The 27,212-nt window shown below is 56.5% G+C and overlaps 1 protein-coding gene across 6 annotated transcripts in view; it reads left to right on the top strand.

The window, feature by feature from the left end:
- Positions 1 to 27,212, top strand: part of HDAC4 (histone deacetylase 4) — a 295,261-nt gene that overhangs the window by 160,261 nt on the left and 107,788 nt on the right. For all 6 annotated transcript variants that reach the window (XM_074316010.2, XM_074316018.2, XM_074316014.2 and 3 more), the window contains one exon: positions 16,175 to 16,419. In XM_074316010.2, the coding sequence (XP_074172111.2) occupies positions 16,175 to 16,419 (245 nt within the window). The remainder of the gene's footprint in view (positions 1 to 16,174; positions 16,420 to 27,212) is intronic.

Raw genomic sequence — 27,212 nt, 5'->3', positions numbered from 1 at the left:
AGGCTCAATGATCGGTCCCTGCGCCAGGCTGGTCACGGAATGCCGCCTTTCCCTGTTTCTCCTTGCAGGGTGCCACGGGCAGGGCTGGTCTCCCCTGGGGAGGGTCGGGCACCCCCCCAGCCCCTTCCAGGGCTGCACCCCTGGGTGACCCCGTGTCAGAGTTTTTCTTGTTGGCTGTGTTGTGGGCACTGTTCTAAGAATCGGGGAGGTAGAATGTTTCCTTTGTTATCAGAGGACCCTGAAAGCAACCCCAGATGAGTCCTATTTGGTGAGCAGTGGAATGAGACCTTGCCCTGGGTGGATTTGGGGCCTGGTCTCCCTGGGGCTCCGAGCCTTTTTGCTGATAGGCCTAGCAGAGCTGGTCAACCCCTCACCGTTAGCACAAACCCTGTTCTCAACTTTGTGTTTGTCTTTGACTTGTTTTCATTCAAAAGCGAGTTTTGCCATCTACATCTGGTTCCTCAAACAGCTTGCAGTTTAGTGCTGTTTTCTGAGCTTGTAAATGCGGTGTTTACTGATGAGCTTCTGCAGCGTTTCCCCAGCATTGTTCCTGAGAGTCACTCAATGTTTCTGTGTAGCTGGAACTCATTTATTTTCACTGCTGCACATAATTACACGCTCCTAACACCCCACAGCTTATCTGTCCTTGTGTCCATGGCTGTTCGGGCAGTTCCCAGTCAGCCCTGCTCTAAAGATGATTCTTGCACCGTTTTGTACACATGTGCAGGAACGTCTCAGGTGTGGGTGCACCTGGGGGGAAAGGGGAACTGCTGGGTCCTAGAACCACGTGCCAGCTTTACGAGAGAAAGCCACTGCTTTCCCAGTCCATTCTCGTTTCCACTGCCGAGGCTTCCGGCACCGACTGCGCAGAGCCTCCCACGCGTGGTGATGTCGGAGCACAGTGGCTGTAGACTCAGACGTCTTGTGGTCTGACTGGCTTTCCTGGTGGTCGTGTGGGCCCCCAGGTTAGCCTTTTTCTGCCTCTGAGAGGGCTCTGGAAGGCCGATTCCCACCTTGGCCATTCTGGTACTGGTTTACAGCAGTTACTTACACGTTACAGATACAAGGGCTCTGTCGGGCCTACGGAGCGTTGACCGTCTCCTCCGCGATCAGGCTTCCACTTTGCAGTAGTCTCTGCTGAGCAGAAATCTGTAACGTAAATGTAGTCAAGCTGATCATTTTGTCTCGTGTGGTAAGCACGTTTTGCATCTTGAGTTTTTATTTCCCAGGTGATGAGCATGTTTTCCAATAGTCTCCTCTGAAGGTTTTTTAATGTTGTCGGTCACATTTGTCTTAATCCCTGTGGAATTAACTTTGGCCTGTGCTGTGAATAGGGGTGAATTCCATCTTCCCATGAACGCAAACTTTAAATACTCTGCTCTGTGTCCGCAGAGGACGTGTAACCTTCTTCAGAGCCCCGCGGCTGCCTTTGGGTTCGTTCTTCCACACGGACAAACGATACGCTTCTTTTTTGACCACAGGCGGACCCTCGGATGTGAAGGGCCGACTTAAGTGATACGCGGATTTTCCACTGCGTGTATTTTTTAGTTTATCGTCTGACTCGGGATCCAGTTAGCATTCATACGTGGTGGTTAGTATGTCCCTAAGCCTGTAGTTAACCTGTAGGATTATCTTCCCGACCCTTTGTTTGTTTGTGTGTTTTTTGACCCTTGTGGTTCATCTAAAGATACTGGATGGTTTATCCCACAGTTTCCCATGCTCTAAATTCTGCTTGATCTCATCCCTGTCTCGTCACTGGGATGCCTGTTTCCTGCACATGGGCAGCTTAGTCTGGAGGTTTGGTGAGATCCCAGTGTGCATGTTGCTGGAAGACCTGACACGCAGGGAGCGTTTCATCGAGAGGCACCCACTGTGTGTGCTTAGCAGCCAGGTTTTCCTCAGGATTCTTTTTGGTTGAACTTGCCCTACTTCCTCACTCCGCTCTGGAAGCGACATGCTCTGTTTCTGTTTCTCTGTGAGGCGTGAAGCGTTACTACAGGCACTTACGTGTTTAAAGTGGGAGGGTGTCTGCCCATCCTCCACAGCACCCCTCCGTTGGCTTCACCGGAGCCGCACAGCTAGGTGTCGTCATTGTTCCTGTCTTGCTCGGGCGGTTGGGGACTGTGCGCATACTCGTCCGTTCCTCGGCCCCTTCTTTCTTCCTGCGTCTCAGACGCTCTGGGGCCTCCCCTTAACTGAAGGCTTGCAGGGGGTGTTGGATGTGGCATGTGTCTGACACCCGTGTGTGTATTCTGCCAGCGTTCTGGGAGGACGTTGCCCTGCGTCCGCAGTTGTAGTCTCACTGTGTCTTCTCTTCACGCTCAGCGCTCACTGTTTCCTGTCTGTGACCACATGTCCCTTGTGGGGCAGCCATGCCTACGTGTCCTTGTCTGCTGAGCTTGTTCACCCTGAGATTGTCTTAATTTATTTTCTGTTTTCTCCTGCTTGGTTGTGCTTTGTGTGTCTGCAGAGTCATGTCTTCCACCACCAGTTCTGGAACATTCCCGGCCACCTGTCTTCAAACACTGCCTTTGCAGAGGTCAGAGCACGGGCTTTGACCCTCCCTGGCTGGTTGCGGCCACAGGGTTGCTGACTCATCACCGTAGATGACGGGGAGACGGGCAGGAAGAGGGGGTGTCTCAGCAGTCAGCTGGGGCCTGCTGGCGGGCGGGTGAGAAGGGGGGGAGCGCAGGCGTCATCGGACGGGCACTTCTAATTTATACAGAAACCTTCTAATCGCCTCGCTTCTGCTCCTTTGTCTTCATTCCCTTGCCTTCATTCTCCTGGGCTACAAAGAGCTTTTTATTTCTTTCACAAAGGGAGAGAAGGGGGGTGGGGAGCTGACCTAAAGTGGCCAGCAGCTGCCGTCCACTCAGACCCAGGCCTGAGGACATGAAGCCGGGCTTTGTGCCCCCTTCACCCGTCAGTGGAATCTCATTCCTCGGTGCGTTATGACTCCGGACTATCTCTGGGGCCTCTTCCTGTCACCTGAGGTTCCATGTCTGTCGGAACCAAGGGACCCCTTCCCTGTGAGTTCAGGAGGCTGGGCCAAGGCAGGGGTCCGGGCAGGTGGGCGCCTCTCCCCACTCTGTGTCGAGCGGGGGTGGGGTGGGGAGCCTGTCCAAGGTGGCCTTAGCTTGGAGGTGGGCTGCTCCCTCCAGGGTGTAGCTTGGCTCCTGGGCTCGGAGCTGACGTGTGGATCTGGTTGTGAAGCCGCCCTGGCAGGTCGTACTGTGTTTCCCCGAAAATGAGACCTGGCCGGACCCTCATCGCTACCGGGTCTTATATTAATTTTTGCTCCAAAAGACACATTAGAGCTGATGGTCCGGCTAGGTCTTATTTTGGGGGAAACACGGTAGCTAGTGAAGAGGGTGGGTGGGCCTCTGTCTTTTCTCTTCCACCCCATGTCTGTGCCCGTGTGTCCCCGTCAGGCAATACATGCCTTTAAGGAATATGGTGCGGGGACGGGCCAGCCCAGTCTGTTCACTTATGAAACCCCAGGCCTGTTTCAGTTAACCTGGATTTCAGCCTAAACACCAAACTAACCATGTGGATTGTAATTCCAGGACAGGGAACCAGGGCTTCTGGTCCTTCCCGTGGGGCCCTGAAGCGGGATCCCTACTGTTTTCCAGTCACGTCTCCTCACTCCTGGTTTAAGTACAGAAGGGGATTTTCTAAGTCTGAGCGTGGTCAGCCCTGCTGTCCTCCTAGGCGCCTGTAGGAACCATGGTTGATTTTCCTAGAAATCACTTGGTTATTACAACGGGAAGTGTCCGTTCCAGGAAAGGGGTGCTGTTCTCCTTCATGCTCCGGCCACTGCCGTCGTCCCCATCCCCTCTGTCCCTGCCTGTGCTGGGGGCCCTGCCTGTGCCCGGGGGCCCTGCCTGTGCCCGGGGGCCCTGCCTGTGCTGGGGGCCCTGCCTGTGCCCGTGGCCTTGCCTATGCCCGTGGGCCCTGCCTGTGCCCGGGGACCCTGCCTGTGCTGGGGGCCCTGCCTGTGCCCATGGCCTTGCCTGTGCCCGTGGGCCCTGCCTGTGCCCGGGGGCCCTGCCTGTGCTGGGGGCCCTGCCTGTGCCCGTGGCCTTGCCTGTGCCCGTGGGCCCTGCCTGTGCCCGGGGGCCCTGCCTGTGCTGGGGGCCCTGCCTGTGCTGGGGGCCCTGCCTGTGCCCGTGGGCCCTGCCTGTGCCCGTGGCCTTGCCTGTGCCCGGGGGCCCTGCCTGTGCCCGGGGGCCCTGCCTGTGCCCGTGGGCCCTGCCTGTTCCCGTGGGCCCTCCCTGTGCCGTGGCCTTGCCTGTGCCCGGGGGCCCTGCCTGTGCCCGGGGGCCCTGCCTGTGCTGGGGGCCCTCCCTGTGCCCGTGGCCTTGCCTGTGCCCGTGGGCCCTGCCTGTGCTGGGGGCCCTGCCTGTGCTGGGGGCCCTGCCTGTGCCCGTGGGCCCTGCCTGTTCCCGTGGGCCCTCCCTGTGCCGTGGCCTTGCCTATGCCCGTGGGCCCTGCCTGTGCCCGGGGGCCCTGCCTGTGCTGGGGGCCCTGCCTGTGCCCGTGGCCTTGCCTGTGCCCGTGGGCCCTGCCTGTGCCCGGGGGCCCTGCCTGTGCTGGGGGCCCTGCCTGTGCTGGGGGCCCTGCCTGTGCCCGTGGGCCCTGCCTGTGCCCGTGGCCTTGCCTGTGCCCGGGGGCCCTGCCTGTGCCCGGGGGCCCTGCCTGTGCCCGTGGGCCCTGCCTGTTCCCGTGGGCCCTCCCTGTGCCGTGGCCTTGCCTGTGCCCGGGGGCCCTGCCTGTGCCCGGGGGCCCTGCCTGTGCTGGGGGCCCTCCCTGTGCCCGTGGGCCCTCCCTGTGCCGTGGCCTTGCCTGTGCCCGGGGGCCCTGCCTGTGCCCGGGGGCCCTGCCTGTGCTGGGGGCCCTGCCTGTGCCCGGGGGCCCTCCCTGTGCCCGGGGGCCCTCCCTGTGCCCGGGGGCCCTCCCTGTGCCCGGGGGCCCTCCCTGTGCCCGTGGGCCCTGCCTGTGCCCGGGGGCCCTGCCTGTGCCCGGGGGCCCTGCCTGTGCCCGTGGGCCCTGCCTGTGCCCGGGGGCCCTGCCTGTGCCCGTGGGCCCTGCCTGTGCCCGTGGGCCCTGCCTGTGCCCGTGGGCCCTGCCTGACACTGCCTGTGCTGGGGGCCCTGCCTGTGCCCGGGGGCCCTCCCTGTGCCCGTGGGCCCTCCCTGTGCCCGGGGGCCCTCCCTGTGCCCGGGGGCCCTGCCTGTGCCCGGGGGCCCTGCCTGTTCCCGTGGGCCCTCCCTGTGCCCGTGGGCCCTGCCTGTGCCCGTGGGCCCTCCCTGTGCCCGTGGGCCCTCCCTGTGCCCGGGGGCCCTCCCTGTGCCCGGGGGCCCTGCCTGTGCCCGTGGGCCCTCCCTGTGCCCGTGGGCCCTCCCTGTGCCCGGGGGCCCTCCCTGTGCCCGGGGGCCCTGCCTGTGCCCGTGGGCCCTCCCTGTGCCCGTGGGCCCTCCCTGTGCCCGGGGGCCCTCCCTGTGCCCGTGGGCCCTCCCTGTGCCCGTGGGCCCTCCCTGTGCCCGTGGGCCCTCCCTGTGCCCGGGGGCCCTCCCTGTGCCCGGGGGCCCTGCCTGTGCCCGGGGGCCCTGCCTGTTCCCGTGGGCCCTCCCTGTGCCCGTGGGCCCCCTGTGCCTGCTCTGGGGACGGTAGAGTCTGCCAAGCTTGGGAATCTGTTGGGCTCTGTGGGCCGTAAGGAACGGGCTTCAGCGTTTCGTGCTGCTGATCGGACCCCGGATGTCAGGCCGGGACCTTCTCTTCTCCCCTCCCCTGCCCTAGCTCTGACGTGGGGAGCTCATGGAAGGCTGTGCTTCTAGAAGCCCATGGAAGCTTCTGGAAGGCTCAGCTGCCCTGGGGCAGTGCTTGCTCTCCCGGGGTCTGCGAAGCTACTGCCGTGACTAGATGAGGTTGGGGCTTGTCTGCCCTTTCCTCACACTCGTCCATGACTCTGCGTTCAGCTGTCAGACATGCAGACGCAGAGGGGTCAGCCTGCACCCTCCTGGGGGGACTCTCTCCGGCATCCTAACCACCAGGTTTCATCTTGGCGTCTTCATCACCCTCAGCGTAAAAAGCGCTTCCTGGCCCACGTTTTGGGGAACAGGGTGCAGGAGCACAAGGCACATGGGCTCAGCTCGGCCCCATTGGGAACGGGAAAGGCGCCAGCCCTTCCTGGACACCCACTCTGCCCAGTCGGATGCCCGGAACGATTTTTTCTCTGCACTGGCACAGGCCCCGTGACAGATGACTCCGGGTCCAGGCTGCGTGCTGGTCTCTGGAAGGACCCTGGGCCACACGCATGGCACCAGCCACGTGCCAGCGTTCCCACATCAGCCCGATGCCCCACCACAGGCAGGCGCCCTGCCGTTCCCTCGGATCATGGAGGCCAGGCGCCTTCTCCCAGGTCAGCAGCCCGGGAGCCCTTGCTCTGCCACTGCCCCCGTCTTGTTGGTGACCCATGCATGGGAAGCCCTGTCATTTCCTCGTGCTCTGACCCACGCTGTGGACATTTGGGGAGACCGGTTGTCTCTGTGGCATGTCCTGTGAGCTGAAGTCACAGTGGCTCCGGCCTCCGTTTGTTCCGTAGCTTCACTTGGGAAACGGTTCTGTAGCCTGGAACCGGACGCCACAGGGCTGGTTTCCACATGGAGTCCTCTCCTCACCTCGAATGGCTCCCACGCTGGTTTGCCCAGACACGGACGGGGAGAGCACTCTTGCTTGCTCCCCTCCCTACTGGAATGTTCTGTCTGGTGCCAGCAGACAGAGAAGGCAGGGCACCTTGGGGGCGGCTGCAAGGCCCTGGGCGGGCCCTATGCAGCCGTGGGACGTCCCCCTCATGTGGCAGGGCCACTGGCTGACAGTCCCCATCTTACTGGTGCATCCACGAGGCTCAGACTTCCTTCCGGAGAGAAACATTTGGACGCTTGCGTGTTGAGGAGGTGGTGTGATCGGGTGGAGGTGACAGCTGACTTAGGTGAACGGAGACAGTGGAGGGAAACACACCTGCTGTTAATTGTAGCTTATTTTAGTGGTGGAAATAGTGTGTCAGGGAATTTTTCTTTCCGTGTCTGTTCAGTAGGCTCGTGTGGCTGGGCTGCTCTTGTAAACCCATCCTCCTGGTGCTGGGCAGGGGGCGAGGCCAGTCCTGGCTGGGGCAGGGGCCGTGTCCGGGCCTGGAGCCTGGAGCAGTGCCATGTGGGCTGGCCCTGCGGCTGTCCCAGCCCAGGAGTTCCTCAGAAGCAGAGTTTGTTCGTGGAAAGCTTTGAGCCACCGGGCACTCGAGCAGGCCTGTGATTCTAGGACAGACTGGCCAGGCTGCAGGGGAAGTGGGGTTGCTGGGCCTGCCAGTATTGGGAAGCTCTGGGCAGGGGTTCTCAGGGTTTCGGGGTACCTGACCCCCGAGCTCTGCTGGAGCCCACAGATGTCCCACTCATTGCAGCAGAGCTTCCCTGGTCCCCCATCCAGCCTGAAAACCGCCGCTGCAGGGTGACCGGCAAGCCCCTAGGCTCTCCACCCCCAGGTCCAGTTCTGGGTTTGCCATTGCATTTGCTGTGTGGCCTTGGGCAAGGTACTCACTCTTGGTGCTTCAGTTTACCCGCCTGTCACATGGAATTAGGCTGGTATCTGTCACTGTCCTGTGGGGTCCTTTGTTTTGTATGTTAAATGAGGTAGCTCTGTAAAGCCAGGCCAGGCTCAGCCCACCGGACCTGTGACCCCGTGGTGACGCGGAGGCTGGGAGGGTGAGTGGGTGGCAGGTGTGCCTGCTGGGACTTCCTCTCCTGCCGCTGGCGTGGAGCAGACTCCCTGCCGTAGTAGTCGATTGCTCACTGATTTTGAAGAGCGAGCCACTGTCTTCCTGTCTGCGTTCACAGAGGACAGAAAGGGCTATGTCCAGTGTGACATTTAATGCATGCAGACCGCCTCAGGATACATGCGTCTCCCTGCCCACACCAGGAGGACACCTTCCCGTGTGTGTCACCAGACAATGTCTAGGCGCCTCCGTAAGTCGTATTTACTTCTTCACATTTTGATCTTAGTTGAAAACAGTACAAAACAAAACACTCTCTTCAGGCACCATATCCTTTTTTTTTTTAATTTTCAAGTATAATTTAAATGATAGTGAATAGTTAATATAAGCTTATTTCTTTGGTATTGCATATATACATGTAAATGAGGCAAAGAGAAACGATATTTGCAAATCATGTGCTCATTTACATATAGGCCAAGGTAGGGGCCACTTAAGTTATTTACATTCCCGGCAGAATTCTTTAAATCTTTACATTAAAAAGCACTTCTGACTTCTCCATGTCATCTCCCCTTCACACACACACACACACACACACACACACACACACACACACGTAGAACAATTGTAATTCAGTTAAGAACACCTTTGGGGAAAGTGATATTGCATATAAATCAGTGTTTTGAATAAAACCTGATGTGACTGTTAGTCCTTTTGAGTGATGTGTTTAATACGTTGTGCCTTCCGAAGTTCCACGGCGAGTCAGCAGATGGAACACGTGGATCTAATCTCGCTCCCTCCTGAAATTCACAACAATTCCAGTTAAGATAAAGATCAGAAGCCGTGCTCACCCAGCCCCAGCCTGCGGTCTCTAAATGCTGCTTCCCACGGGGGACCCAGTGCTCCTCGGAGGGATGTTTGATGCCACGTGGGGATCAACGACTACAGGGAGAGCCCGCAGCGCCTTGTCACAGCGGAGCAGAGGGCTGTTCCCAGAAACCACTGGTGGCTTCAGGCCGACCCGGGACCAGCGAGGGGCTCCCCGTCCCGAGGACCACAGAGCGTTAGTCAGTACAGAACTGCAGTGAGCGCGTCCTTACCCTCTGGACAGCGCAGAACCTCCTCGCTGCTCTCCTGTGGGGCTGCTGGGCACCATCTCATTATTTTACAATTGGCAAATAAAGGAAGAGCCCGGCACTTGCCCTGCCCTTTCTCCTAAAAGCTGTTTGTCAGAGAGCAAGGTGGTTGGTTTGGGGTTCTTCCTCACGTAGACATAGCTCACAGATGAAGAGGGGGTGGTGGAACCTGGAGCACCCTGCAGCACAGGGTGTCACGCAGCTCGCAGGAGCTGCCTGGGGGTGAGAACCTTTTGGGGAAGGGCGTCTGCTGGGAGTCAAAGCGGAATCTGCCCAGGCCTCCAGACCCCACTCAGTTCAGAGGAAACACCAGGACTCGGAGCCCCCCATCTGCTCCCCAGTTGTGGTCGGCAGAACGCAGATGCGGCAGGTGATGGACAGGTGACCAGAATCTGCAGCCCGTAACTGGCGGGTGGAGGAGTGAGGGAGAGGAGGAAGGGTATCTTCAGATTAAAAGGGATATAAGAGACATCGGCCAACTGCAATGTGCGGATTTGAGTCTTGATTTGAATAAAGTTTAAAAACCATGTATGAACCTGTCTAAAAAGTGGCAACACTTTCTGGCTTTGATATTATCATGGAAATGTTAAGTTACTTGGGCATGTTGATGGTATTTGTTTTTGTTTTTGAAAGGGGCTCTTTTAGAGATACTTCCCGAAGGATTTAAGGATAGAATGCTGTGATGGCAGGTCTGCTTCAGTCTAGTCAAGAAGAAGGGGAAGTGGGTGGGAAAACAGAAGACGTACTTTTGAAATTGTCCATAAAAATATAACAAGATATATTCCAGAGACAGGCCATAAACTCACAAAAATGAGGAGAACAGAAGAATAAACACCACCAGCCACAGTCTGGAAGTTGGAAAGCAGGTGCCTAAGTCACACTGATGAAGCCCGAACCCAAGGGACCGGTGCCGCCACCTGCAGAGGGCAGCCCACAGCCCTGCCCACAGCAGCGCAGGGAGAGGGGGGCATAGAGGCAGACGCAAGGGACCCGCAACCACCTGCCCCGCCGCACTGGGGGACTGAGCCTCCCCACCCCCACCTCCAGGTGGTGGCTGACTGAAGGAGTTTTCTCTGGAGAATATATCCAGAGTCCCTGGCCTGTGGACACGGGCAAGTTGAGAACTTGGGGACTGTAACAAGAGCAGGGCATACGTACTGTATTCGTGATGGGCGCTGAGTGCCAAGGTGGGAAGGCTCCTCCCTGGGGAAATGCGCCAACCTGAGCGGCTAGCCCTGTGGCACTGAGCCAGGTGTCTGCCCTGATGCCCGCTCACGCCCTCCAGTGACGCTCAGCACTGCTCACAGCTTCCACTCGGGTTCCTGCCCCCTCCGCTCTTCTCGGGGTCACAGCCTGGGGTGGCCGGGCACCTGCCGGTGGCTCTAGCTGGGGCGATAGCAGCAAACAAACAGGACGTGGGAGAAACAGACTGTCCAGCAAAGCCATTTAGTGAGTTAGCACGACTGTCCTCAGAGATTAGAGACCGTAACTTGATCCGTGAAATGAGGAAGAATATTCAGGAGCCTTAGTTCTCTGAGTGTGGCTTTGTGATTCGTCAGTTAAAAACAGTGGCAGAAATTGCATAAAATTTGGCGAAAAGCTTAGAATATATACTTCAGGAAATCGCGTAGAAAGTTGGACATAAGAGAAAGGAAAGGAAAATAGGAGAAAATGGAAAAGAAGCTCAGAGGGTTGTTCCAGGAGGTTCACCACCCAAATATCCGGCGTTGCAGAAGGAGGACTCAGAGAAAAGGACGAGGACGCCAGCTCCACGATGCGCAGGTCAACTGAGTCCCCACAGGGGATGGAAAAGGCCGGCTCCACGCCGCATAATGTTACATCGCAGAGCACTGAGGGCAAGGAAAAGGTCTCACAAACATCCAGAGACAAACCGAGTCTCACACGAAGGACACGGAGCCAGAGGGCTTCACACTGCTCCGTAGCGCGGCTGGGACCCAGCAGAGCACGGTCCTGAAGGAAGGGCCAGCACCCCTTGCACAGCCGAGGGACAGCACATGGAGCGGAGAACAAATGCGCTTCCAGACACGCAGGCCTCCGTGCCTTCCTTTCGAGACACAGCTGGGACCTGAGTTCCTGCAGGATGAGTGTGAAGTGAGGATGAGTGAGCAGGAAATCGGGTGTCCTGGTCAAGGATGGAGACAGGGAACTGCCCTGCAGGACGGGGAGGCCGACCAGCATCCGGCCGGTGGGAGCTGTTGGGTTTCGGGGCAGGTGTGGGGTTGGCTGGCCCTCTGGCCCTGCAGGCAGGACGCTCACCTGCCCCCCTCCCTGCCCTAGGGCCTCGTTCCCCACACGGCGTTCTGTGAGGCTCACACCTGAGGACAGGGGCACGTCACCGCCCTGCCAGATGCTGCAGTGGGGGGCCCTTGGTTTCCCGGGGACACTCACGATGTCACCACAGAAGGCATTCTGGTCAGCTGTCCTGGAGGCTGAAGGCAGACTGGACTCCAGACATCGCATCTTTTCCTGGGACCGTCATGTCGGCACCCTCTCAGTCGCTGCGTCTCTGCCCCCTCCGTCGCTTAGTGAGCACCTGTTCAGAGTCACACACGTGGATGCTGTGACCGGAAGGAAGAGTGCGGCCTGCCGACTGAGATCGGAATGTCGGGGTGGCCGTGCAGGGCGCAGGGCATGACGACTTTTCCTCACCGGGCCCTGGGGCCGCCTGCCGTCGCGTACCACTCCTGTCACCCGAAAACGTGTTCTTTGGCACAGGTGATGCCTTTCACAGTAACAGAGGAAACTATTTTAAAATCAGTTACGCATGTCTAACTTTCCCTTTCCTCTTCCCTCCCTTTCTCCCCCACCCCGCACACATGGGCAGCATGTCAGACAGAGTGAGAGGAACTCGTGGCTGCAGATTTGAACTATCTGTTATTTCTCCCCAGATTGGAATGAGTCATTCTTGACTTGAATGGACCCTAAGCTTTGGTCGTGTCTGTCTAAAGAATAGTGCTTCTCTTTACTTCACTTCTATATGGTGCTGAAATGGTGCATGACAAGAGGACATAACCCATGTCATGGAAAATGACAGTGTCCTTTCTCATGGTCATTTATTAAAAAGACACACACACACACACACCCCGATTTTGTCTATTTGTGACGAGAACTTGGACCGTGCGGCGCAGGCTGCCACTTCTTACTGAACTCTGAATGCAGCCTTTGTGTTTCACTAACGTCACGAGTAATTGTACTAACATGTTTCTCAAGGCGCAACCTATAAAAGCGGTTTTCTCCTCCACATAGATATTCATGAGAATACAGGCTTCTGCATTCTTTAAGTAGAGAAGGTTTTATTGTTTTCTTCAAGGCGTTTGGGCCAAAAGCACCAGCGGCTTCTGTGGGGAACTCATGGCATCCCAAATAGTTTTTGATACAGAAATAGTACAAGTCATGTTTGACGCACTCGCCAGGGACGAATGAATGGGGGACACTGCCTGCAGCTGGTGTGCAGGGCGGGGCCTGGGCAGCTTTGCCTTGCCCCTCACCTGGCGTCCAGCTGTGTGGCACCGTGGGAGCGAGAAGGCAGCCCACCTCAGGAGCCCTTGTAGGGGTCTCCTCAGCCCGCGTCAGCTGCATGCTTGTTTCTGTCCAGCCCGAGACGCAGCATTGTTTTCAGAGGCCAGGAAGTGGCAGTAGCTGGCTGTGGCGTGTCTGATGTAGGGAGCGGGCAGCTTTCGTTCCCTTCGCTCTGCTTCCGACTCTGCAGCAGCAGCAGTTTTCCGTGACGTCTCAGAATGGTAAACCGAGGCAGGACTTACAGCCCCGTGTGCAATGAGGACAGCACTGGTGTCCCCTGAGGCGCCTCACTCCCGGCCCCAGCCCGGCAGCCTGCTCACGCCTGCTCCCTGCTCGCTCTGGGCAGCAGGGTTTGGCCTGCAGGTGTCCCCAGCTCGGACAGTCCTCACGGGACCCGTCGGTTCTGTGGCATCTGCGGAGGGACTCGTGAGCTGCCAGGGAAGGTGTCCTGAGAAGATTCCTGGGTTGCAGACTCAGATGAACCTCACCTTGCTTGTGGTCAGTATGCAGAGGCTGCCCGCACCAGCACTGACCAGGGGCCGTCGGCCAGCCAGGCCTGTGTGGCCCCTCTGCCTGCAGAGCTGTCCTCCCACCATCCCCCCTGCCTCCCAAGGTCACCATCCTCTTCTCTTGATTTCAGCCCCAGCACCCACTGCCAGCCCCTCTGTCTGAGGCCCGGCCTCCCCTCACCCCCCCCCCCAGGCCTGCGGGGGATCTGAGCTTCTCCTCTGCTTCAGCGTTCCCATGACCCCCACGACGCCCGCACCCGGGGTCCTTGCCTGCGCCCTCCTCTGGTCTCGGAGGCGCAGCGCCGTGCAGCCCTCCTCCAGGCCTGCGCCCGCCCCACTGCCCTCCCCGCTCTGGTTCCCACAGCGAGCCTGCTGGCCTGCGTCTGCCCCGGTGCCAGCACAGAGTGGAACGGGGCCCTGCCCTCTGCAGTAAGTGAATGTGACACAGTCGGCCCTTCAGGTTGTTGAAGTTAACAAAAAGCCTGCCTTAGAAGGTGTTTTATGTTCAGTTTTTAAAGCGATTAACTACTGGACATTTGTATGAAAAGTTAGAAATAGGGAGAGGATGTGCTAAATGTGCAGGGACGGGCCTTCAGCTCAGCGTCTTGGGTGGGGTCTTAGGTCACCTGGGCCATTCTGTAAGCCAGCGTCACACCTGACCTCCCCCACCGTAGGGGCCAATGAGGTGACACTTTACAAAATACAGGGCGGTATGATGATTTCGTTAATTCTCTGGTCATTTACTGAAGCAGAAAGAGCGCTGCTTAAGACCGCACAAGCAGAGTGAGAGCACAGCGTAGACCACTGTCACCTATGGACAGGGACACAGACGTCCTCAGGCCACATAAAGCGGTCAGGCTGCGTCCATCACGGAGTGAGTGTGTGCGTGTGTGTGTGTGAGTGTGTGTGTGTGTGTGTGTGTGTGTGTGTGTGTGTGAGTGACCCAGGACGGCAAAGTCAGGTGCATGCTTTGAAAGCACAGGCAGACTGACCTGAGAAGGTGGTGAAGTAGCTCACCTGTGATTGCAGGTAACGAGGCACGTTAACAGGTGACCGGAGAACAACTTTGTGGTCACATCTGTGCTCCCAGAGGGAACTGCAGAACCTGGCGACCGTCCCAGTAATGATGCCTTTAGGGATCACGCAGCACAATCGTACTGGTGAGGCAGGACGCCTGCCCCCAGAGAAAGACGCGAACTGAGTCTCCTTCAAGTGCAGTCACTTTCCTCTGCACGAGCTCTCCCCCCGCCCTCCATACTGTTTCATCCCTTAACAGAAAGTCTGAAGCAATCCGGGAACGTACTGAGGTTTTATAAAACGTGTTCACAGGTTCCACTTGGCTCTTGTTTCACAATTAAAGTGATCAAAAAAGAAGAAATTAACAAAATCTAGTCTTGACCAGCTTGTATGCAGGTGCGGGGGGGGGCGGGGGCGGAGAGGACACCACTATTCCCTGGTCCTGTTCATGAAAACACCATTTGTGTTGCTTTTTCTCATGTAAATATCAACTAGAAACCTCTTACTGTGTCAAGCCTGACACCCAATTAGACAAAAGTAAATGCATACATTTAAAAAGTTGGAGGTGGATGCCACTGATTTGGGACCAGAAGAGTAATAATCAGCTGGTGTTTATCCCATGGTTTGTTAGTGCTTAAAAGAGGAGAATTAGATCATTTCTTAAAATGACCAAATGTCAAGAATTTTCTGGTCACCCTCTGGGTCTGTCTCTTTCCTCTGCTTCCTGGGGTGCGGGGCCCGTCTGGGAAGGAACAGAGAGCTGTCGGCAACTTCCTGGGCTCTGCCTCATGACCATGCAGTGCATCTGTGATGACACATTTTAGTCAGGGTACTGGGGACCGGAGGGTCCCCTGACTGTGTCAGCTCAGGGCCTTAGAACCCAGGGCTGCCCGACCTTGCCTGATGAGAATGGCCAGCGTGGAGCCTACCACCTCGGCAAGACCACATAAATGTCCTATCCCGAGGGGCGGTTCCACTCATGGGCTGTGGGGCTGTGGTTGTGTGTGACCCGAGGGTTCTGCAGCCTGGGGGTCAGGTCCCAGGCGTGTAGGGAGGCCACTCTCGGGTGACATAACATGGCCTGTGATGAGGGTCCAGGCAGAGATGGCTCTGATGTGAGGAACTGGTCCTTGGTGGCACTCGGCTGTCGAGTTGGGGCTCCCATCTGAGCCTGGACCCTCCTACCCCCCCACCCTCACAGGAGGACCCAGTCTCTTGCCACCCAGTGCCTTGGGTCTGGTGTTTGTCAGTTGATGAAGAAATGAGCCCAGAGTAGGATGTGAGGGAGCTTTCTGGAAGGGACGGAGCCTCTGTGCTGGGGTCTCACCACTCTCTCCCAGGACGCAGGGGCGTCTCCGAGTGTCTGGGAAGCACCACCAGGGCCGCTGGGCCTCCAGCCTGTGTAGCAGCGCACCCACATCCAGTGTTTTGTGATTTCCGTAACTTAAAACTTACTTTCTTCCTGTGTTCCTTTTCTCACCTTGTAATTTGGTATTGATTTGTAAGCATTAAGATTAATTCGGCTTGTGTTTCTAATCAAAATAATCGCTTGTAGCTTTTCTTGGGCGGCCCATTAGTGCCGGGCAGGAAACCCGCATCTTTGTGGAGCCCAGAAGCACCGGACCTGATGGATGTGTGTGGGCGGCGGGCAGGTGGGCAGGGCCTTTATTGGCTGCGGCCATAAACATGTTTTCCGAGAGGGCGCTCACTTCTCCATGGCAACAGGCCTCGTCCTGAGCGCTCTGGACCACTGCTGGGGCACACAGTGTTCTGTGTTTTCGGGCACACAGCCCTGCAGTGGCTTCGAGAAAGACGCACAGGCCAGTCTGCCTCTCTGCTGCCTGGTGTTGAGCTCTCCAGAGCCCTTTCTTCTTTGCTGTTGATTTCAAAAGTGCTGTCAGAGGCCAGTGGGGCTGCTCCGGGTCCCCCTGCTACAGCAGAGCCCGGGTGGAGGGCGGGCGCAGGGAGGCGGGTGTGTGAATGTGTCCTGGTCTGCCCTCCCCCCATGGGGGTGCCCCGAGGCACCTCTGAGCCCTGCACTGTAGCCTGTTGGGCAGGACAGTAGGGGACACCTGACACATGAAATGTCCTTCAGCACGCAGGGACCCCTTGGTGCTTGTGGAGCTCTGGGCAGAGGGGGTGGGGTGGCTCAGGGCCAGGGACGCCGTGCCCTGCAGTGACGGCTCTTCTGTGCTGTGCTCTGTCCACAGTGGAGGTGGCCTCGGCGCTGCCCTTGCAGGTGGCCCCACCGGCAGTGCCCATGGACCTGCGCCTGGACCACCAGTTCCCGCTGCCCGTGGCCGAGCCCGCCCTGCGCGAGCAGCAGCTGCAGCAGGAGCTCCTGGCGCTGAAGCAGAAGCAGCAGCTGCAGAGGCAGCTCCTCATCGCCGAGTTCCAGCGGCAGCACGAGCAGCTGTCACGGCAGCACGAGGCCCAGCTGCATGAGCACATTAAGGTGAGGTGGGGGCACCCGCCCACGCCCCGCGCCCCTCTCACGCCTGCCGCTGACCTGCCGTGGCTGGCGACCCGCACACCCAGCAGTTGTCGCTGCACAGCGGTGCCCACAGAGCGGACGCCTGCTTGTCCAGCAGCTGGGCTCTGGTGGGTTGGGCGTGGCGGGCGTGGCATGTGGCGGGAACTGTGGGGAAGCCCGCGTGGACATGCGCTTAGCACGGGTGCTTCCTTGTTTCATCTACAAACGCACGTCCACAAAGAGGGAAATGACCAGCACAAGAAGCTCCAAAGTATTAACACTGATCATTTTTATTTCCTCCTCGGACTGGTCTCTCTTTCCTCAGTTTTTCCCACTGACCTTTTGTAACTGGAAAGAGATGGTTGACGTTTTCTTTTCATTTCAATGGAATAAGGAAAACTCACATAGAATCTTTTTTTGGTGCTTACTCTGCAAGTATCTAGTCTGATCCCAGGTTTAAAATGAAATGCATCGGAAAGGAACGTGTTAGTGACAGACAGCGACGTCATGTTCTGCAGTTGACAGACCAGTTGTTATGCTGACATGACAAGCTCTCGCTGTATTTAGGACCAGATAGAAATATGCAGGCGTAGTATAGTGACACAGGTAATTTGCATTTTCTAGTAAACACCTTACAAAGCAAAGCAAAGAAACCAAACAGGCCAGTTTGTATTATTTATTGCTGTGTGACAAATTACCCCCAAGCTTAGCAGCTTAAACAGCAATTGTGTATTATCTCCTGGTTTCTGATGGTCAGGAATCTGGGAGCAGCGTGGCTGGTGTTTGGGATTCGGCTCTGCCATGAGGCTGCGTCCAAGCTGTCAGTCAGGGCTGCGGTCTCACCCGAAGGCTCCGCTGGGGCTGCGGGATCCACGACCGTGGGTGGGAGGCCTCAGGTACTCCCCACGGGCATTTCCCACAACACAGTGATGCTCCTGGTGACCGAGAAGGGAGCCTCCATGTCTTCTGTAACCTAATCTTTGAAATAACATACCCCCTCTCCTGCCTTATTCCTGGTCACACAGACCTCCCCATGTCCTTACTGGGCGGGGTGTAGACAAGAGGTGAATACCAGGGGGCCATTGGGAGCCTGGCTATCAAAAGGTAAAATTACTTTAAAAATTTTATTTCACATCACATTCCGAAATATTGCTCCGATGTGCATCAGTGCAAACCCTTTTGTTTGTGCTGAGGCTGTAAAGCGTTGTAGACTCAGAGAGCACGTGGCCATGGCGGCTGGGTTGGACAGCACCCGCCCTGGCACCTCCCAGAGGCCCCTGTGAAAGAGACCACGCTGCCCTCTGTGACGTGGGTGGGTGTCGCTCACCCCGCTTGGCATCCTCAGGCGTTCGCCTGCACCTGGATGGCCCATGCCCACGGGTGCCAGGCGCAGTGACTGGTGACCCATCTGTTTCTGCCTCTGGCCAGTCATTCCCTTCACCCCAGGGCCCCGGTTTCCCTCCTTGTCTGTGTAATTCACTGCTCAACCTTTTCATTCAAGAATCTCGCTAAAGAGATGAGGGGAGGTAAGCGGACAGGGCCCAGTGGTTTCAGTCTGTCTGAGGCTTTTTGGTGCAAGTGCCAGCAAAGCCTCCGAGTGGTGCCACCTGGCTCCGTGAGCTGCACCCCAGGGCCTGGTGTGTCCCTGAGAGGGGCTGGTGGCAGCTCCCATGCCTCTCGTGGGCCCCGACGCATGTGTGGGCACGTGTGTGCACTCGCAGAGGTGTGTCTGAGGGCTTTGTCCTCGGGCCCCGTGACACCAGGGTGCCGGCCCTGCGGTCCTGGCCATCTGGATCACTGCTTTGGTTGTGGTTGGTTTGGTGTGGTTGTGGCTGTCACCACCACTTTCCACCCTGACTCCACTGGCCTTCTGAGGTCGGCAAAGCACAGAAAGGACGCTGTGCTGAGCCGCTGGAAGCCGAGGCCTCTCGTTTTGCCTTTAGAGGAACCTGGTCATCCTGAGTGACAAAGATGTCACGAGTCCATGGAGATTGGCGCCCCTGCAGCCACCCTGATCCTGTGCTTTCCAGCACGTGCTGCCGTTGTCCACGGCTTCGCTTCCCTTCACCGAGCGCCCACGCTGCCTCACCCGCTCTTCTTGGCCGTGGGGATGACAGGGAGGAGCCATGGGGCCTGCTGCTTTGAAAGCCTCCATGTCACTGGTGCACTCTGTGCTGGGGACGGGTGACAGCCAGGTCCCCTTCCTGCTGAGGGGACAGTGTGCCTCTGGTTTTCAGGTCTGGGAGGAGGCAGTTCTGTTTCAGGCTGGGGTGGGACATGGTCGCTTGTCCGCCTGCAGTCACAGGTGGTTGACGTTCCTCCAGGGTACTGCGTGCCGCACACACCGGCCTTGGCGTGCAGCCCTGCACGAAGCGGCAGGGCCCCCCCAGGCTGCCTGTGTCGTTTGTCTCTGAGGCAGTAGCCTCACGTCTGTGAGTCCTGAAGGCGGGGCAGACGTCACTGCTCACTGGTCAGCACACATGTTGCCAGCCCCACCCGAGCGTGGGGTGCCCTCCTGCCCAGTCTTTCAGAACGTCTGCTGTCACAGTGCCACATCTCCCCATCGTCTCAGCACCCTGGAGGGTCACTACAGTCCGTCCTTTCCCGTCCTTCCAGCTCTCTCCTCGCGACCCTTGGCCCTGTCACTGCCCTCCATCTTTTGAGGCCAGAGCAGCGTATGCCTCGTGGGTTACTGTCCCCTGCCTCCCGACCTGGAGATGGGCTTGCAGGCCCAGCACAGTGCCTGGCTGAGGGCATTGCTCGTGCCCCTGCCCACCTGCCTGTCTCCTGCTCATTGTCACCCCCATGTGCTCCGGTCCTCACGTCAGCGTAACGGGAGTGTCCAGGCAGGTGTGACGGGGGCTGTACCCTAAGCTTGCAGTGTAGGCTTTTGAGACAACTAGGATTAATAAAGACCAATTTTTTATGTTCTCATGTATGAGTCAATTGAATTTACAGCTTTTACAAGAAAAAAGAGAAATTGAGAAATAAACAGTACATGTGTGAGGTCATCAGAGGCGGCTCTCAGAAGTGAGAAACATCGAGCACCTTGAGGGGCCTGTGCTGCCGCCTCGGGGGCCTTGCTCTGACTCCTTGTTTCCGGCCTCACCTGGCGCTTCAGGAGTCTGTGTCACGCTGTGGAGATGGGTGAGAGACTCCAGAGTCCCCGCGGCAGCCTGTGCACAGCCGTCTGGCTGTTGGGGCGCTCCTCAGGTTGGGGTATCACCAGGCGAGCTCAGGGCCGGGCACTGAGAGGTGGCGGGCGCCCCCAGAAGCCTGGCTCTGGGCCTGGTTCTCAGTGACACAGGAGGGATCTCAAGGTGACATGTTCTCTGCGTCTTAATCATTTGTTTTTCCATTTAAAATGCAGGTCACAAAAGCCGGCCAACTGGGCTTTGTAACGGTCTCATTACATCAGTCAGCTTTTGTTTTGATGATTTAAACTCTTCATGAGCTATCATACTGTTAGTGACATTTGGCAGCGGTGTTTGCCAGACAGATTTCTTGAGCACACAATCTAATTAGTGTCATTAAATCATCAGCGACTTTGAATAGCATTTTGTAATTAGAAAAGGAATCGTTTTTAAAGTCTAGCTTGAACCTGTTGGCTTTGGATAGAGAAGAGCCTCAGTAAGGGCTCGGTGCTCAGCGCTGCACTGACCCTGCCTCGCCCCCTTTCCCGGTCCCGGCTGATCCGAGTACCATGTGCACGGCCTCTCCCGTCCCACCTGAGTGCTCGTCTCCCTCCCGTGGGGTCCCACTGAGCTTTGTCACCCAGACAGGGCCTGGGACAGCCACAGCGTTTGAGAGTGGGAGGTGTCTGTGCTCAGAGGTTGTTAGCTATTAATATTTCATCTACTGGGATAGCCCTATGATTAAAAGGTCGTTATCTAGATTTACCGCTTTGGAGGTTTGCTGTGTATTTAATTCTTTCAGCTTTATCGAAGAAATGCCTATTTCCGGTGTTTCAAATACAAAAGTGGTGTCGGGTTAGCCAGCAGAGCTGCCCTCCCCAGTGGCACTTGGGCTCCCAGGCCCCAGTCCTCGGGCACACGCCCAGGTTCTCGGTGGCCAGCTCCCGCCTTCATTAAAGCCCCAGGCAGTGATTTCCCACTTGCAGGACAGACGTGGTTCTCTTATCCCATCCTCCCCACACATGGCCCCTTCTTGGGGGCCTGCGTCTACTTAGAGCACCATTCTGTTTAGAGAACTAAGTACTCAGGGTCTCCACACAGCGTAGGCTCAGCGTGGCACAGCTCTCAGCTTTCCTCCCTTCCCGTTGGCTTAGGTCCTTCTGCCCCTGAGAGACCTCGGGGCTCTTCCCTCTGTGGGCAGACACGTGATCGCGGCCATGGCCTTCCATCTCGGAAGCTGCTTCCAAGTACAACGACCCAGTAACATGACTTATATTCCCAGTGTCTGAAACCGGGGTCTTAGAGCATTGAATCAGGAGCAGTGATTGAAATATTCATTTAATACAAATGGAAAACAGTTTTAGCATCTAACGCAGCACAAGGTCCTTCCTGCTTGATTGGCATTGGCCACCATTTTATAAGAGTGCAGAGATTCTATTACAGGCACGTCTCGGTTAGCTTTACACGTAACAAAGGACCCCAAACAGTGGCTACCACAGAGGCCACTGTGTTTGTTGAGGGTTGTTTGAGCTGGTCTTCAGGTCCGGACTCTCGTGCTCCTGGGCTCAGCTCTGGGCCAGCGACCGGCTGGCAGCTGCGTGACCTGGAGCAGCCTCACTGTCTGGCCGGGTGGTCGGCAGGCTGTGGGGGGCAGTGGATTGTCTGTGAGTCTCAGCGTTCCAAGCTTAGCAAGAGGGCCAGTGTGTCTTGAGCCTCTCCTTTCCCCGCTGGCCAAAGCAAAGTCTCCTGGCCAAGGGCAGGACTCGGGAATGTGCCTGAGGGAGTGGGTTCTGGGGACGTTCCACAAACAGCCAAAGTACAGCCCGTAGGGGGACTCACTCCGGTTCAGAGACGGCAGGAGAAGCGCCATGGATACTGACGAGTCGGGGTGCACACAGGAGGGATCCCTACTCGGCCTCAGAGGGACAGGGGCACCAGGGCAGCACTGACTGTGGCAGGGGTCTGTGGCCTGGACACGGGAACCCCCAGAGCCAGCGTGTTGGCCTTTTTCTGGTTCTGGGCCCCACATGCCACCCCTGCAGCCCCAGGAGCAGTGATGTGTCTACTATGTATGTTTTCTTCCTGTTTTACAAATGCTCACGTTTTTGTATGGGGAGTGTATGAAACATGAGACGTGGCTCAGTCGGAAGTGCGTGTTGACGCTCGTGTTGGGCGCGGCCGGAAATGCAGCCAGTCTTCTCTGTCAAGGCGTTTCTCGCACTCACTTGCTGCGCGTCTCACAAAGTTCTGAGCCCAGCCCGCAGGCCGCCCCTTCCTTCTGTGGGCGTTATCTCCTTTCTGTGTGTCGGTGGTTTCAGAGAGGAGTGGCTCTCTGCCTGTATTCCCCAGGACACGCTCACTACACGTGCACCCCCACAGCTCTTCCCTGAAACCTCCCAGCGGGTAAATCCCCTGCACCAGGAGCAACAGCCCCCAGGACGTGGCCGAGCACCAGCCGGCCGGGCAGGAGGAAGGCCCGGGCCCCAGGCCCCGCCATGCTGTGTGGAGAGAGCCCCCGCTGGGCCTGTGCGTGCATCTCAGGCAGCCACGTTTTTACAGGGAATGTTGTCATCATAATAAATCTCCTTCTGATTGCAGAAGTCATTAATGTTAATTATTTGAATAATTGGAGATGGCAAGAAGCCATTGTTATTCCAGGCTGTTAATTCCTGCGTGCGGTCCTGTGAGCTGATACGATGTGAACGGGGCTGTGTGTCTGCAGCTTCATAGCACTGGACTCACACCCTGACGTGTGTCCTATTTACTGTATGGTCAGCACTTCCCTCTGCCGTTACATATGCATAAAGTATGATTGTAACGGTCTCACTGCTGTCCCTTCATGAACCATTGGAATTTAAACAGCCACTAATAGTTGCATGGTCGAACATTAAGGGTATTTTCACGTTTTCGTGACTTACTTCCTTGGGCGTGAGTCCTGTGCATTTGTCGAGGCGAAGGAGAAATGGCACTGCAGACCCACGATAAGTACTTTTCTGTGGCTTTTGTTACCATCGCCGTGTTTCTGTCCAAAACCTGTAGAGTCTCGAGTGTGCACATGTCTGTCTCTCCCTCTCACGTGTACACCGTGCTTGCTCCATGGATGAAATGGTGAAGCGGGGGCACCCAGACCTGGCGGCACCTCCTGTGTCATCCTGGGCTCTCCAGGGGCACCTCATCCGTGCCCACAGCCTGACCCAGGAGAGGGCCACCCCCGTGCTCACTCCTTCACGGATGGGAAACAGGGCAGCAGTTTTGCAGTGGCTGCCCCTCCCCCCGCGATCTGATGCGTCAGTTGGACTTGTCCCCGGCATGTTCCATTCCCTCTCACATGTGTCTGTGCTTCGTTGACCGTGGTGACCTATTTCTACATGCTTAGTGACTTTTTTGCATGATTTCTAATGATCTTTTTCATTGCTGTTTTTCTGTTGCGTGCGGTCTTTTTCTTATTGGTACAGTGGAACTTTTTGTAAACTAAGGGCGTTATTTCAGTGCCCATCATATGTTGTCATGTGTCGTCAGTACTTGTCTGCGTGTCCTGTCCTCATTCACAAAGCAGAACATTCTTCCAAACGGTTAGAGGTGCCGCGTGTGTCTTCTGAGCCGCGTGTGTGCACTTGGCCCAGTGGCTCTCAGCTCTGTCCCCTGAGCCAGCACAACACGCAGCCTTTGATGTTGTGTCCCTTCCATGTCGGGGTGGGTCTCCTGTCCCCACATGCATCGAGTCTTCCTTTTAAACTCGCCTGAGCCTGTCTTGCCCGTTTATTCTTCCAGATGAACTTCAGAAGTTCTCATAAAGTCCTCCAGACTTGTTCTGGAAATTTGTGGAAGTAGCAGCAAGTTCATACATTCGCATGGGGCCTGATAACTTCCTACGATTGGATATCTAATCTACGAACGCTGCTACTGTCTGTCGGTTTGAGGCTACTTCTGTCTTTATGAAAAGCCTCGTTTCGATTTTTCATATAAAGCGTATAGAGCTTCTATTTGATGAGTCTTGGGTATTTTAGATCGTTTTCTATTAGGAGTAGAATGTGTTTCTTCATTTAATTTTCTGTTTGGCTGCGGTCAGTGCATAGAGAAGCTCTTGATTTCATTATTTGTTAGCCAAGCAATGTATAGTCTTCTTTCCCACCCTGGTAAATTTATAATTGGTTATTTCATGTTTTGCAGGCAAACAGTAATGTCACCTGCAAAGCATAATTGCCGTCCTCTTTTGTGTAGCGGCATTGAGTAAACCTTCCATAACCACGGTGAGATCTTGAGAAGTTATCCGACCGCCTCCTTGGCAGCACGTGGGCGGGTGCCCTGACTGTACTGGCACCGGTGGTGCCAAGGCTGGACCCGGTGTGGACACCGCGTTGCCTGGGGTCCTGCCGGGCGGTCTCTCTCCCTGGCCGAGCGGCTTTAGGAGCTCCGGGTAGGCCGCATCCTTCCTCCCCACGCCGTGAGCCCCTCTGGAGCACACCTCTCCCGTCCTGCAGTGTCATCAGGCACCCCAGCTGGCCCTCCGGGGTACAGAGTGGAGAGACGCTGGCCTTTTTCTCCCAGAAGAGCGTGTCTGTAGGGTGGGTGCTCAGTAAATGCTGACCTTAATCACCTTCTGAGCAGTTCCATCATTTCCTATGCTCCTCGGGACTTGGTTCGTTCCCGGTGAGTTTTCCCATCCACGTTGCTCTTTCCTGGTGCCCCTTAGGCCAGATGCCGCGGGGCTGGGGACCTGGGCTCTGCCTCCATCCCCGTACACACCTAGTGCTGCTCTCAGGTCCACGAGACCCCCGAGACCATCCAGAAGTGCAGCACAAGTGACAGCATTACACTGTTGTCATTGGTCTCAAGGACCTCACTGGTTCCCACCCGACAGTCCAGAAGAGGAGTTCCCCGTAAGAGCAGCTGAATACTTCGTTTTTTCCTTACTCATTTTTTTATTGCCGTGTTTCCCCGAAAATAAGACCGAGCCGGACCATCAGCTCTAATGCGTCTTTTGGAGCAAAAATTAATATAAGACCAGGACTTATTTTAATATAAGACCAGGTGTATAATATAATATAATATAATATAATATAATATAATATAATATAATATGATATAATATAATATAATGCCAGGTCTTATATAAGACTGGGTATAATATAATATAATTCTGGGTCTTATATTAATCTTTGCTCCAAAAGACGCATTAGAGCTGATGGTCTGGCTAGGTCTTATTTTCGGGGAAACACAGTGTGGTAAACTTTACGTAACATAAAATTCATTATTTAAGTATTTTAAAGTGTACAATTCGATGGCAGTTAGTACTTTTACAGTGTGGTACAACTGTCATCACCCCTGTCTTGTTCCCAAAGCATTTTCACCTCAAAAAGAATCCCTGCATCAGTTACGCAGTCACCCCGGCTCCCTCTCCGCCCCTGGCGTCAGTCACCCCCTCTCGTTCTGTGGAGCTCCCATTCTGGGTGTTTCCTGCTGGTGGCGTCACACAGCCTTTGTGTCGGCTGCTTTCACCGCGCATCCTGTTTTCACGTTTACATCGTCACATTGTGGCCCGAGTCAGCACCTCGTTCCTTTCCTGGCGGGGTAATACTCCGTGTGTGACCTCACCTCACGTGGCTTATTGTTCCCGGGATGGACACTTGCGCTGTGTCCACCTTCCGGCTGCTGTGAATCGTGCTGCTGTGAAGCTTTACGTACAAGTCAGGTTTGGGTGCCTGATTCCAGTTCTGTTGGGTAGGTACCTGTGAATGGACTCGCTGGAGCATGTGGTAACTCGGTGTTTAACTCCTTAACTAACCCCTAATTCGTTTTTTACTGTGGTAAATATAAAAGTCACCATCTTAACCATCTCTAAGTGTCCAGCGCAGTGGCACTGGGTACACTCCCACTGCTGTGCAGCCATCCCACCCTCATCTCCAGAACCTTCTCATCTTCCCAGGCTGAACCTCTGTCCCCGTGAAACACTACCCACCCCCTGTCAAGGCGCCCTTGACGTCCTCTACCTCCTGTCTCTATGAATGTGACGCCTCTAGGAACCTCATAGAAGTGGCATCATAGTGTCTGGAACCGCCATTCACAGTGTGGGTTTAATGATAAATTCAAGGGTTTGGGTGTTCAAGGTCATGTGCCTGTAGCGTAGCACCTGAAACAGCCACTGTCACCTGGCAGGCTTCCGTTGAGCTTCTGAGACCGTCTGTACGCACCCCCGGTGTCGGTCTGCGTAGCAGGTCAGGGTACAGACAAGGACAGAAGCACCAGAGCCACTGCAGCTGCCCTGCTCGTGCCGGCCACACCCTGGCAGTGCCACCCGCTGACCCTGGACAGTTGTAGTTACTTGGCTGATTGTACGCGTAGGCCTACAGTGCCCAACTGGATCAAAATGAGGAGCCCCGAGACTTTGTAAGAACGGGAGGGACCACGTGTGGGATAATACAGTTGAGGGGAAAGATGAAACGAGCTCATTTAGTCCCTGCCATTTCCGCGTTCAGGACAGTGAGCAGGAAGCTGGGGGGTCTTGGGCTCTTCTGAGAGGGGGGGCCTTTGAGGGCGGAGCTTGGTAAGTGAAGTGGTGGTTAAATGTGGACACAGGTAATTGACCTCTGTGTAACCTTAAGTCATTCTGTCATTTTTCTAATAAGAAAGGCGGAGGTGAACTGGAGTGGCACGGTCACCACCTCTGCAGACTCAGTGGGCAGGGTGGGGCGGGGCCAGACCAGCACAGAAGGAGGCTTTGGCTCCGGACCCCCTACTCAGGGGTCTTCAGGGCTCAGGGTCAGGGGTCACTAAGGCCTGCTGTGGCATGTCATTGGCACTCCATGCTTCTGGAAGCTTCTCTCTTGCATGTTGGCCTTCATGCCTCTGGGAAGGGTATGCAGAGGGAGGATGCAAACACGTGCAGAGAGAGGGTCTAGCTGTGAGTAAGAGCAGAGGTGCGGGTCGGGTGGCCCGAGTGCAGGACTGACCCCAGCACGTGCCGAGGACACGCCTGGCCTGTCATGCTCCCGCCTCCGCACCTGCTGCCCCCAAAACTTACGTTTTTGGGGCTCTGATCAAGTTCTGTTCAGGCTCTTCCCTTATTAACAGAACTTGACCTCCGCGATGGTTCTGTCAGTTTCTAGTAGCTGTTGGACTTTCGCTGTGTGGCTGTATTCGGAGAAGGAAAACATGAATCTTCAAAAGTGTGCTTTCCAGGGATGGTGATTTGGACAGACCCTGTCCCTGCCAACACCAGGACCCTGCGGGGTCACGTGCCAGGGAGGGGAGCTGGGCGTGCTCAGTCAGGGTGGTGGTGCCCCCCAAGCTCCTGGTACCAAGTACAGCCCCCAGGTGCCTCCGAAGGCGGCTGGCATCGGGCTGAAGCTCAGGGCCTGCCGGACCCCACTGTGCAGTGGCCGCAGCGTGGTGACAGGTCGTCAGCACATGATGCTGATGGGTCTGTGCAGCCGGAGACGGGCCCCTCCCTCGTGGCTCCGCTGTGAGCTGCTGCACTCACCCCCCCGTAAGGCTGGCGCCCTTGCCCACTGGTTTTCTCAGATCAGATCCCTTCATGTGAACAACAGCGTGTGCGTGTTGGACTGTGTAGAGCACCTGGCCAGACTGCCCGCCTGGATGGGCCCTGCCCCCTCCACAGGTGTGCTCGGCGGGGGCCTTTCC

This window comes from Rhinolophus sinicus, chromosome 17 (genome assembly GCF_057876585.1).
Source record: "Rhinolophus sinicus isolate RSI-liver-muscle chromosome 17, RSI-T2T, whole genome shotgun sequence".
NCBI classification, from domain to species: domain Eukaryota; kingdom Metazoa; phylum Chordata; class Mammalia; order Chiroptera; family Rhinolophidae; genus Rhinolophus; species Rhinolophus sinicus.
The sequence above is the reverse complement of the archived record's forward strand: the minus strand, read 5'-3'. Positions and strand labels throughout refer to the sequence as shown.